Genomic DNA, 13382 nt, shown 5'->3' on the forward strand with positions numbered 1-13382 from the left:
CATCATGATTCTAGGCCACTGGCTACTAACTTGGCCTCAAGGCCGAGGATGGATGAGGCCTAACCCATTGAAACAATCGTTTCTGTTATAACCCCCAATAATTTTTCCCGCGTGTAGAGTCAATAGGCTCATGATGTCATATCCATATGAGAGCTTAGATGCCACTTCCATTGGGATCAGCGCTATAGTAGCCAAGCATCGATGCCAGCCCGAACCGGTTCACAGTTCCCAAATGACTCGTTTCCCCACTCACCTCTACTAAAAGGAATTCAAGGTGGCTCTACTTCGTCATACCTTATTCTCATCGGTAATATCTCAACCAAACCCCCTAATGACATGTTCCAGACGCTCGCCATGGAAACAGCCACTGCCGCTGTTACCTTCCTCAAGTTGCCGTTTGGGGTAATGATGGACAACGTAGTTGGCTGCCAGCGATTCAAGCTCTCCCCGGGTCCAGAACTTCGCATGATGCTCATCCAAGATCGATCGTACCTCTTCTGGAACCAGTTCAGGAGCCACGCTTGAGAGTACCAGCTCAAAAGTCCGCAGAAAGGCACGGCAGAGCCGCCATACCAGGCTCATGTGCCAGAGACCCGCCACACAACTCACCAGTATCTCGCGCCATTTCTCACACTCCAAACGCGAGGCGGCGTGAACGCCGACGACGAGAAAGTAGTGCATCATAACCACGGGGATGGATTTCCAGCCATGACAAGCGCGGTATAACAATATGAGTGTTCCCATCGACTCCATGGCTTCCTCCAGAATCTTATTGGGGTTGAAGTTTATTGATCTGGTTGAACCACTTTCTATTAGACTGTGTGGACCAGCTCTGAACATCCCACAGAGGTTGACGACCGTTGTGTAGTAGTAGAGGCTACACCTGTGTTATTACATGTAGAATCCAACGAGGGAAAGGGCTAACGCACTGTAGACAAATGTTATGTGGCAATCTGTTTTTTTCAACTTCCAAAACGGCTGGAAGAGTCTTCTTGAAGGTATCGAGTCTCTGGTAGAGTATGGCAGCCCTTTCCCAACGGTGCGGGTCGGTTGGGATGCCCGACTGGGAGGACAGCTGAACCACATCGTTGACGATGATGAGGAAAGTACGACGAGCCCACGTGCTTGTGTTCGTGTATGGCCTGTACAGGGGGGTGGTAAAAGGGTATGGAGTCCACTGTTCATTGAGATCCCCATCGCGTGCTTCGCCTTCGTCTATGAATATTTCCGGGGGCTGCGACCAAACGGATGGCCTTCCAGACACTTGGGCCGATATTCTATTTACACTTAGGTACCGCGGCCAAGATATAATGGAAATGTGACTCACAACTCAATGTCATAGACTGCACAAGCGGTAATCTTATGTGCTCGCAAGTTTGACTCCGCATCCGTCTCACAGTGCGCACGGAAAGTCTCTGCTGATGAAGTATGGAGACCGAGCTGCAACGCCATCAGCGCGCCATATTGGATATAACGAACCCCAATTTTGTCCCTACCCATGGCGCAAAAGAACAGTCCGAGGAGTAAGCTTGACTGCATAGTAGGGAGGCAGATTCTGTTCTTATCCCGGCGCCAGTACTTCTCAACAACCGTGAGAAGCAGTTTGGCAACCTCCGTCTCTCTGCGACGGTCCCAGGGTTTTGCCAGGTTGTATGAGAAATGCTGCATCCGTCAGTAGCATGTCGCACACCGACGCAAATTACCTACACATGCATAGAAGAGGATAACATGGACCAACAAAGAGGAGCAGAAGCCAGTCTCTCCGCGATGGAAATGGTTAAGGAACAAGCTAGGCTCGATCAATCGCCACGTGGGATTCTCCCAGACGAAGAATAAGGAGAACAGATGCGATGCGGTGGTGTTATCGACCTGGTCCGACCACAACCCAATCGCGTTGACGCTGTAGGGGGGCTGCCGTTCGACCATCTGTGCTTGGCCTGATAATTGGGTTATCCAGACCTGCTGCATATTTTCCAGGCTGATGACAGGTCGCTGTTCTGGAACTTGTCTAACCAGGCGTGTCGCGGCGTCATGGGCCGATATGCTGTGGCGGATGGTATTTATCACGGATGGCAGTTTCTCCAGATCACAGTCATGGATGGCTTCATAGATCCGATGCAGCTCGTAGAGTCGGTCCTGTAGTACTTGCAGCGCATTGCCCAAACCTTCTAGACCATTCTGCTGTGTCACTGTACGAGAGGCTCGTGGGACCTGCGCGAAATTCTGTTGCGCAAGCCAGCTTTAGCACATTGCCACCAGCAACGGTACATCGCATTATGACCTGTAGGTTCGACTTAACCCTGAAGGTTCTGCAACGGTGGATGGCAAGGAATTGAACGATCGGGAAATGATTGATCGTATCATGTATTCATGGCCTTTTATTATGCACCTTAATTCATCCAACTCCTTCCTTTCTCTAGAACGTCTCTGTTCTGAGTACGTGCACTCGATTGCCAGTCCTTCACAGTGGCTGCACGTCGGCTTCGTCCCATTGCACTTAGCTTTGCGCTTTCGACACCCGTCACAGGCTTGCGATGTGCGGGATCGAGCGTTTAAGGTTCGCACCCGGGCTTGTGCTCGGGGGATCAATAATTTGTGCGAATGCTCGTTGGTCTGAGAGGCCAGCAGCGCCCGAATGGAAGGAGCCATCTTGGCACGATACAATACCGAGGGTCGATCTTAGTCAGGCTCAGACAAGTGAAAAGGGCCAAATGGACATCGGCTTTAATAGCCTAAATGGTGGTTGTGAAGACACTGTCTGGCACAGTTCGACCGTCCCTCCCCTTAAATCTCCTTCGCTTTCGGTAGTTTAGCGGTCCATCCTTAATGATAATATGCCGAGCGTCTCATCCAAGCTGTGCTAGAGCAGACGCCGTGCGTGCACGCTAATCCTTAGCCCGGCGTTTGAAAGGAAGCTAGGGGCATTATAGTCTCTCTGTTGGAGTATGTCTCCACCCGTGGATGCAGTAGGATAGATAGATCAGTTGGCTGTAATCTAAGTGGGCTCCCCAATAGACGTATCACGTGCAAAGAACTACCATGTGGGTACTATAACTCAAATTTAGTTGGTGGAAATAAATACCAACCAATGGTATCTGAGCGGACTCGTCCGAAAGCCGAAGTTGAAGAATTACAGAGTAGATAAAATAAACGACCGGTAATGCTTTTCCGCAAAAATCCGAATAGTATTCTTAGTCTCGAGTAGCACGCACGCCCACTAATCACGATATCCTGTGGTATCCCAGCTAGCACATGTAAGGTATGTACATCATTAGTCATCGCGCGAAGAATGCAGGCGAGAAAGGTGAAAATGCTCCTCTATGGAGAGGTCTATGAAAACTACCCCCAATCATACATATATACACATATATATAAGCATCATGGTGGCCTGGTGACGTCCCGGTAATCATCCTAGATGACACTCCTACGGACATGTAAGCGGAGATTTATCTACTCCATACTAAAGTACATCGTATAGTAGGTTTGATTCTGGCAGTTAGTGAGAGATCGGCTTTTGGTCTATGAAAGTTCCCATTCACAGGCACGCATAAATCTGGGAGGTATGATACTGCTTGCCGGTTAGCCAGCAGACGTACCTGTTGGGTGTAGGAGCTGGCGACGACGCTGCTAGGTTGAGTCTTCACGGTAAAGAAACCCCACGGATAAGACTCGCCCTGCAAGTATGGCCAATAAAGAAGATGGGACGTCTCGATCCCGTTGTACGGTGGCTGCGGCGGCGGGGCTCTCGAAGAATCGTCATAGGGGACACTATATTCAACCGTGGCCTCCTGGTGCATTATAGTTTCGTGGGGTTCAGCTAGTTCCCTGGGTGGACCGACGGGTGTGGCTGGACCTGATGTCAGGGCAACAAGACAAGACTCGGATAAGCTTAGCGGGGTTTACCACTGGAACACCCTTGAGTTGCGGTGCCTTAAGTAACCACATCTCTTCCATCTGAGACATTTTGGGACTATTATCTACCATCCATGGAGTCTACGGAAAATTCATCTTTTTCATTCCCTGAAAGTAGGAGATGCAGGGGAGATGCAGATTAGGTATCTCATGCCGCAATAATAGCTGATCGAGATATGGTAGTTGCCTCCTGCTGATCATTGCGACCGGTCCAAGCCATCGATGTGGGATACGAGGCGCCCTCTATCTAGTCATCACGCTGCATACTAGGTTCTATGAAGGCCCACATTCTCACGCTCGTCTTAAACCAGATGCGACTTGTTGAGTTGTATTTCACTTAACCCCCACTGAGATAGTGGCCGATAATACACACCTGCTCAAAAAGGAATGTCGCTTGATTGGGTAATAGAACATGCAGACAGTTGGGTGATCCTCTCAACAAGGTAAAAGTAAAACGATGCTCATTGCTTTGAAGGCATTCATCCTGGTGGTGGAACAGTGAGGATTCTTTTGCGACGAGGAAATACTGTGCACCAAGAAAAAGATGGTTGAGAAGAGAGGCGCTGGTAAGACTAACGTAAATAGTCCAACGACGTTGCAAACCCCCATCTCTTGCAGTTCTGGTTACTCCTACGTTGTGGGTGGTCCTAGACTTCGCCCAAGTCCAGGAGAGGGCTTTCCGTACCGAATTCTGAATATCTCCCGTGGCGGTTCGGAAGGAGGCATGTTCCGAGGGTGCAGAAAATGCGGTAAATCGTTTGTGGAACTGGATTGCCATCCAATCAAGGAAGCGGAAACCATACGTTATTAGTAGTAGCGTCCCGCTTTCAAGAGACTCCCCATTCACCAGAGAGGATGAGCATCTCTGCCTCCGGTCGCCAACCTCCTAGAGCTGCATTTCTTTCAAACAAGACACCTCATTAGGTTCTCTTAAGATGGTTATCTATCAGACATGGCGTCAACGGTCAGTACCAAGGAGCCATTATCGCAAGAAGAGACAACCCCCTTTTATCGCACCTGGGAAGAATACAGAAAGGTAGGCTGGTACTTCGAAGCGATATAGAATTTGTTCGATCTAAACCCAATCCCCTACGTACAGATTCGCCGAACGGTTACGTATATGCACCACCGCAAACATTCTAGTAAGCAACTGCAGTAAAAGCTCCAGACCAAACGGCGCTCTGAACCTTCATCTGCACATCCACACAGGGGAGAAGCCCTGTGTTAGTGTGAAGGTTGCCTCAAGGCTTGTTCCGATGTATGGCCTCGAATTCCTTGCTGCAGTGAAGATACCAGCCCGTATGTCTTGCTGTTAGCTGAATCTAATCGACTTCAAGTTTAGCGCGTCACCAGCGGATTTACACAAGAAAGCGAGCGTCCTCATATATGTGAGGCGCTTGGCTGTGGAGGTGAGGAGATAATTTCAGGATGAGCAAAATATGGCTCTGGCGGAAATCGAACTGTTGAGCAGGTTTTGCCGCAAAGGTACTCTGACCCAAAATCAACATAGATCTCATTCCGCGCAAACCGAGCTCCGACCGTCTGTCCGAAGCGTAATCTAGTGTATAGCTACATTCAAGGGGCTAATGCCATGCTGGGATCTATTGAGCCACCTCAGTATTTACTGCTGTACAATTACAGAACATGGCTGTATGACCAGGCGACTTGAGTGCGGCATGGTCGGGTTATCATGATATCAGATCTATAATGGTCCCATTCGTGACCACCATGACCAGGTGCCTGGAAGAGACCAGTAGAGCGGCTGGTTGCAGAGATCGCTATCAGGAAGTGAACGAACACTGTTTCTGAACACGTGAAGATGGAACCTGCCGGCTCATCCATATCTCATGCTTCGCATATTGAATATATTATGCCCGCACTGTCTGCTTAATACCTTGTGATCATAGGGAAGCTGAAATGCAGGTGCTACGGACGACACAGTCAACATCGTGAAAAGGCCGCAGCCAGGGAGTCCTACGAATATCTCAGGTGCTAGTGGAAGCGTAAAGAAGAGTACAATGACACATTACCTTTACGTGGTTGCACTCAACCTCAAGTGTCAACGGATCTGATTCGTGGAGACCCGAATCAATGGCAGGTGCGCTTTATAGACCCAAGTTACTTTGGTTAGCAGCAATGCGGGAGATAATACTAACGAGGTTCAGGAGCAATACTATCTGACAATTGAAAAAAAAAAAAAAAAAAAAAAAAAAAAAAAAAAAAAAAAAAAAAAAAAAAAAAAAAAAAAAAAAAAAAAAAAAAAAAAAAAAAAAGAAATTATAAAACACTCCTCGGCCGGTGTTTTCGCTGGCCAGGTCTGCTCCCTACAATGATTCCGACCGACTAGGATCATACGCAAGGAAACCCCACTGGTAAGTGACAAACCGTACCTGTTGTTCCCGATCATTTCCTGTGGCTAGCTCAGAAAAGGACAGCCGGCAGATGATAGTCACGCTCGATAATCCCATCCCTTGCACCCCTATCAGGGCAGGGAGACGGAGTCAATACCCCCCCCTACCTTATAAGAGCAACAGGTAGCAGACAACCCCGTTACGCTCTTCAGCCACGACTGAGCCGACAACTCATCACTTTTCCAGTTCCCCGACCGCGGCAGAGCCGTCTCCAGATACGCACGATGAAAGGCAGCACGCCGCGGCACAAACTGCACGAGACGATAGCAGATCCAGCAGCACAAAGGAATGTGCTCGATCCTCACGATGTATGATAGCCTTCCGAGCTCCAAAGTCCCTACGCTAACAGTATGGTCTAGTGTAAATTCGGAGCGTGCCAGTCTTTCCATCTTAAGCGATGGTGGGAAGAAGAGGCACTGAAAAGCATACCTTCTCTGCTGGTTCATGATCTGGGAAGGCTAATTCGATATAATCTCTTTAGCAATAGTGATGCTGCCATAATCGCACTGTGGAGCCAAGAGGATGAAACAATTGACAGGTTCCTCGCGGAAATCTGGCCATCGCGCCCTCCTCCATCTTGGTCAGCCTTCCCACGTGAACAGAAAATCAGCACTCTGATCAACATGCTGCATTCGGATCAACAAAGCCCATCTCGTTGGGTCTCATTATTCTGGGACATTGCTGAGATGTCGGATCCGCTTGATATTGCGAGGAAACTCGATGCGGAAAGTGAGACCTCTTTCAAACAGATTCCGTTCGAAGAGTGGGTTCGCCACCTTCTAGGATACCATGCCTTGGCAGTTCAACGGTTCATGCAGCAACATACAATGCTTGGTGACCATATCTTACGCCATCTTGGTGCACATCCTATAGAGAGAGAAACGTATGCTGCAGTGGAGAGACACCTGCGGCAACGAAGTCCATTCGTGCACTACGTGATCCAACAGGTACTGCTGGGAAATCGGCCTCGCTTCCAACAGCGGCAAGTCTGTCCGCCCCCAGATGTGCCAGGTTTCCATTTGCTTGCACGGCCAATACAACTGCTCTTCAGTACCCGTCAGAAAGGACTTACAACAACATTGAAGATCTTAGATGTTCTGTCGGCTCGCTTCGAAAAATCGCACTCCAGCGCGTCAATCATTGACTGGACCCGGCCATTAGATACGTCCATGCTCTATCTGAGCGAAACTCTGCTATCGGATTCGACCGACACTCTAGTGAAAACCCTTACCGACGCTGATATAATAAACTTCGACGCCTTTTCGCCCGCCGATCTTCTGCACCACCCAACGCGAGTGCGTTATATTGAATCAAAATGGCACGCGCTTAGAGATGCCGTCTCCGAATGCTGTGCAGCAGTTCCGGACCAAGTGGCACGCATTCTCGAAGCGACCCGGGCTCTTCATATAGGCCGAAACTATCACTCAAGTACGGCTCTTCTTCACGGTCTGCGGGCCTACTTGGTCTCCAACTACGTCAGGATTGTAGAAGAACCCCATCAGAACTTTATGAGCATTATAGAGATGGTTCATATTGTCGACAGCTCCAACAACTTTGCGACGTACCGCAGAATGTTCGAGGAAATGCCTGGGATTCCATTTCTTCTCCCTCACTGCCGCGAGGTCGACGAAAGAGGGTGGCCGGCCGTGCAGGAATTTTCCATATGTTTTTCTGCCTGTAAATTACACAGATAATCTACCGGTGGTCCATGATACTGAATGAGCTTTGAGAACCTAGTCATATGGGATATAGACCGGTAGCATCAGTAAGGCAACTACTACCTAGTGAACGTATCACCAGGGTTCTGAGTACGGCAGATTTTTACATTTACCTGATACCGCATTTTTGCATGACGGTGTAGGTGATGCGTATAGGATGACTCTAGACCACTTGTGCAAATTGCTGAGGGGATCAGGCATATCTGAGCATGTCTGCAGGAGACTGCTCGGATTTAACGGGCCCTACAAAGAGATGCATACTTGGAAGGGGCCTGGCTATAAGATCGGAGCATCGGGATCTTTTTAGGCATTCCATAAAGTGGAACCTGGTTAGGAACGTTACTTTTGCCGCTAATAAATAAAGTATTGGCAGTATCGAAGTATGAATTTAGAAGGGACTGCACTTTTCCAGAATCCTATAGTCGGCGGAGGGCAATAGAGAGTAGACTCAAGGCCCAAGCCAATACATGCTCAGATATCTGAACAGCAAAGAATAACAGAAAATTACGGTGAGCCAATTTTGGCCCGACCATCGAATGATGTGTCTGTGCTTTCCGGACCTTGATACTGTTAGGCCCTTGCTGATGGTGATATACGTCTGTGCTGTAGGCAAATATAAGCAATTGCTTTTCGTAAGGTCCACCATAGCTAATAATTGGTTCTCAATAGTCTCAACAACGTTTCCTGACATCTGGTGAACTTTACTGAAAGAAATGATACTGTCCTCGTTCCTTAATATGCTAGTTTCGCCAGGATAAAATTAGCATAAGCCACTGTACTGGTATAAGTGTGAAATGGGAGAAGTCTGATACCTACCGTGAATGGCGGCCTGAACGAAAGCATTGACAGTTTTCAACATCCTCCCGAGCTCTCCTTGCCTCAGTTAGAGGATTCCTCACCAGTAATAGTCTATTGATCTTCTAATGTTCCACCAATTGCCTATCACCGGACAGCTCTAATCGGACGTATTAGACGCCCTATGGGGCACATGTATTGAAGCCTACAAACAGTTACGCTGATGGAATAGTCAACATGACTCGGGAATGCTGTCCCACCTACGATGCCAGGCCAACATGTCCTACTTAATTCTTTTCGTCTCATAATATAAAGCTCTGTCTGTTCTACATTTGCAATGAAAGCCCCAGACAGCCAAGGGACATCGCCATTTGCAACATTTATCACGCAAGCTCCAGTCACTATCACTGATAGTTTCCCACGACCATCGACAGTTACAGTTACCATTTCACACTACGTAGAGCGTCATGGTTTGCTCACGAAGTCTTGCTTCCTTTCACCTCGACATCTAACATTCCCTGCAGAGACCGTTCAACGAAGCCCCAACGACGAGTATTGCCTCTTCGTTAGAAAAGGTACGCGTTTACTCCTACCGTCATGTCCTCATAGTAACAGTCTTAGGCGATGGAACTCTGCCTCCATATAGGATTCATGATCAAAAAAGCCACTGCATCTCTGGATGAAGACTGTCTTGAAGGACCAACTCCACAGCTACTGCTCAATGACATTGATGACCTCATTCGCTTACAATCCGGGCTATCAGCGGATTTTTTACAAATATTTGAAGCGGTAGCTAGTGCCGCGGATAGCATACCATCGCCGTGTGACTCAAAATGAGCGCGTGTGAAGATAACAGGTTACGATATAAAGGGGAAATGATGTTGACACTGTGAAATGCTGGGCTGTGCAAATGGGACGTTGGTTCATCTTGGCCGTACGGCTGACCAAAGCTTTCGGTTGAGCTACGTTACCGATGTCTAGGTTAACATACATTATTCATTGACACCTACTAGCGTCTGTTATCTTGTATAATTACTCGTTATTGCCTGTTATCATTCGGCTTTATCTCATTCCTGTCGTTGCCTTTTTCTCATCTGGGGGTGTGTGTGGGGAACAAGTGCATGCTTGTAGGGGTGCTCGGCTGCAATTGCGATATTGTAGCAATCCCATTTGAGAAGGGCAGTAACGGAACAATCCCCTTAATTGTCGTGTTCGAGCTCCCATTTGGTATCAAGGTTATCTCCGAGACACATCCCCGCCTGTGGTGGTGAGGCCTGGAATGTACCTAAGCATACCGGCATTCTTTCGGACGCCCTCCGGCCGGACTTTAGTATTGCCGCTTCATATCCGTACTAGTAGCTCCTGGCCGATCTCTTTGCACAGGCAGCGGTAGATCGCAGGCTCTGATTGGAGGATCAACTTCCGGTCCAATCATAGAGCGACAATGACTGCTTAAGTGACAAGGATGAGACAACGACCTCTGATTGGAGGACTGGCAAGCTTTTCAGCTGGCTGCTGGTTCCCACCGCCGTACCCTACGACAGGGCCATTTAGAGCAAGAAGCTTTCTTGTTTTGTTCTCTTCTTGACGATGCCTAATGTCACTGTCCGCCGAAGGACAGTTACCAGATTGACGCCGCAGTGATAACTATCAACTACTATGGAGTGAAGTCCGGTGCCGCGGTCCGGTCCCACTGGGGCGCTTCGATCACATTATGACCGCCACTGTCGAAGCCATATGTTCTATCGTCGAGTCGCTAGGCAGACCATTACCACAACGCCTAGGGAAACCAGGTATTCAATTTTGGCCATGCCACACCCCCCATTGCTCCACATCGGAAATGATACCAGTTGTTGTTAAAGCAAGGTGTAGAAGTGCTCAGGGTAAGGCACATAAAATTCTGAGCAATTCCTTGCGATTCTGCTGCACATGCCAGGATAAGTTGAGGTCTCTGGGACTTGGAGGATCACGACGCATGGTAGCCAAAAAAGGTCATATCAAACGGCAATGGTGGCTCTTAATAGTGTATATCTTGTGCATTTTGTTCACCGATATCGAAGAACTCGAGCCCTGCATCGGGCGTTTTCCAGTTACTAGATCCATGTAGATGGTGGTTGGACCTGGCGTGTGAAAAGGGCTGATAGTCTCACCGATACAGCCGGCCGACCTTGGCCAAACTCTACAAGACATACGGTATGCTCTGCTCTTGAACTGTCACCCCTGGGACGAACTAGAATTTTGACCCCTTGGTATCCGCGGATGTTTTACTTCGTGCCTAGGGAGGCCGATCACCAATCCAATGTCTCCATTGGCTTTGCCCTTCACAGGTGGGTACTTACGTGTCAGAACAATATCAGTAATCAAATACAATGGAGGGAAAAACAGAAAATGATAATGACGACACACTAGGTATTTGGAATTGTAGAGATAGAACTGGTTACAAATGAAAATCCCGTGGAGATCATAAATAGCTCCAAGTACTAATAGGAGTTCAGAAGTATATAAAATGAATCCTATATAAGACTGCTCCTGCCCACCCTGCTTATCCTCCAAACACAATATTTAGTTTCCTCTCTATCATACTCCCTGAACTGCCTACAATGCAAGTCAAAACATTCATTACCTTTTTCTTCCTCGGTGTCGGCATAGCTACGGCAGCTGAGACGACATGTGATAACAGCTCTTCCCAGAAGGGCTGTAACTGGGAAGGCACTGCTCCATTTTGCGATGGAAGCAATCATCCTGTTGGTTACAAAGATAATGGTTGGACGCTTGTGGCAACAACCAAGTATGAAGACCATACAGCTCTGGAACTCACAGGCAAGATCAGCCTGGAATGCTATGAAATCTATGGATCCGGCTGCGTGACTGGTTGGAAGAACTTGTGGTGTCCGTGTATGAGCTCCCGATATCCTTTTAATCCTATGTTACATAAAGCTAACTTATAGCAGCCAACTAGGGTGCAGGACTTATGGGGTATAACTTAATTAAGTTTCGTCGCTTTGGGTGGCTTGCATCTACTCTACTCGATGGGTTGTATAGGATACAGGATACCGATTCTTTTCCTACAGCCTAGGGTCTTCCGGCTTGCCCCAAGCACATTCCCAGATAGCCTACTTATGAACCGAATTTCCACGATATTTTCAATCTGTATATCTGCTATTAGTTTCATAAATATCAATTAGTGATTCCATAAGTAAACATATCAGTGCATATTTCTAGAAAGCTCCTTCATGAAGCTGTAGAGTTTTTAATCCGATGACTATCCAAACCGTGGCGTAAGGGCCCGACGGGCCTACTGTATTCCTGCCTGATCACCCTCAACTGTGAGGAGACCGACCAGGTGTGTTACAGCCATTTTATTATGATTGGCAGAACCATGAGAGAGACCATTCGGTGGCGCCCGTGTTGTGGCCGTGGGGGCACAGATCGAGAGGTGCTCCTGGTAATCCCCCTCCTTTCGCCTTAGACGCTGATCAATGGCTAGTTGCCAGTTACTTTGAGGCGCTCGTTACTGTTGTTCTTTGGTCTGGACGTCCTATTCCATTTTAGTAGCTGGAGGCTGCCCTTCCTGGTGGTGAACCTGTTGTCAAGCTTGATTTGTTTGTGTCGATTGCGGTCCGCCATTACACGGTGTTGGCTGAACCGCTTGGTTTGGGAATTTGCGACTGAGGAAACGCTTGAATGTGGTCGGATCGTGACAATTTTTACCCCCTATGATGTGGCGCTTGTTCACTGACTTGCTTCTGTTCTCCATGACAGCGAGCCTGACTCGTCTACGGCACGTGTACCACACGATCCGCTTGTGCCACATCCGATACCCGCCATGGCGGGTGATAACTTCTATTAGGAAGAATAGACAACAATTACTCCTATTACTATTGCTTACTGGAGGTGGTTGTATAATATGTGTGCAAGTTACATGGATGATTATACCGTTCCATATGTTCAGATCATTATGGACAATAGCTATCACCCTGCAGTTATCTCCCCGGGGATCCTTACCTGCACTCTTATCAGAAAAAATAGATGCCTAGTCGGTTGGGATTGCTTTGCTGTCTCTATTAGCTTGTATAGTCTGCAAGAATACGTCCATATCGGACTTCACCGAAAATAAGTCGAGCTACTCTACTAAGAGGACAGTTGGTTGTCAGCAATAATAAATGTAAGTATTCAAAAATACGTCGAAGAACCATGTGTAGCCATGTAACCAGAAAAGGTTTCTACTACTTACTTGAGCAGGTGCATGATTACTTGGAGACCTAAATTCGGGGCGGACTGTCCGCACTGTTTCCGGGCTCCTCGGGAGTCCTTGTGGAGTTACTCCAACGAGACTTCAGCTCCGAGATCTCCATCCACAGAGGTTCCAGGAAACGGAAATGCTCGCTTACTTCCCGTGGTGCAGTCCAGGCTGATGAAAGACAACTTCCACTAAAGCTTCTAGTGACCCCAGTTTTCACTGACAACGCATCGAACTCCATATATATCATCTATCCGGCCTTGAAGGTAGGTGAAAATAGAAGATTAAATACATCTACAAGGCAAG

The 13382-nt window shown here is 48.0% G+C and overlaps 3 protein-coding genes across 3 annotated transcripts; 2 read left to right on the forward strand and 1 right to left on the reverse strand.

Annotated features, from left to right (window-relative positions):
* Positions 1–189: 189 nt before the first annotated feature.
* On the reverse strand, positions 190–2649 carry BDQ94DRAFT_184880 (uncharacterized protein; the record flags this gene model as incomplete). Its single annotated transcript, XM_026774748.1, has 5 exons — positions 190–877; positions 930–1277; positions 1328–1662; positions 1708–2239; positions 2300–2649. The coding sequence occupies 5 exons, from the start codon at positions 2647–2649 to the stop codon at positions 316–318; spliced, it is 2127 nt and encodes a 708-aa protein (XP_026629815.1). The 3' UTR covers positions 190–315.
* Positions 2650–6547: 3898 nt separating this feature from the next.
* Positions 6548–8017, forward strand: BDQ94DRAFT_167663 (uncharacterized protein; the record flags this gene model as incomplete). Its single annotated transcript, XM_026770866.1, has 2 exons — positions 6548–6631; positions 6683–8017. The coding sequence occupies 2 exons, from the start codon at positions 6548–6550 to the stop codon at positions 8015–8017; spliced, it is 1419 nt and encodes a 472-aa protein (XP_026629816.1).
* Positions 8018–11436: 3419 nt separating this feature from the next.
* On the forward strand, positions 11437–11818 carry BDQ94DRAFT_157638 (uncharacterized protein; the record flags this gene model as incomplete). The annotated part of the gene is made up of 2 exons (XM_026768779.1): positions 11437–11731; positions 11796–11818. The coding sequence occupies 2 exons, from the start codon at positions 11437–11439 to the stop codon at positions 11816–11818; spliced, it is 318 nt and encodes a 105-aa protein (XP_026629817.1).
* Between the last annotated feature and the right edge of the window lie 1564 nt (positions 11819–13382).

The sequence above is a fragment of the Aspergillus welwitschiae genome, assembly GCF_003344945.1.
Source record: "Aspergillus welwitschiae strain CBS 139.54b unplaced genomic scaffold BDQ94scaffold_6, whole genome shotgun sequence".
NCBI lineage: Eukaryota > Fungi > Ascomycota > Eurotiomycetes > Eurotiales > Aspergillaceae > Aspergillus > Aspergillus welwitschiae.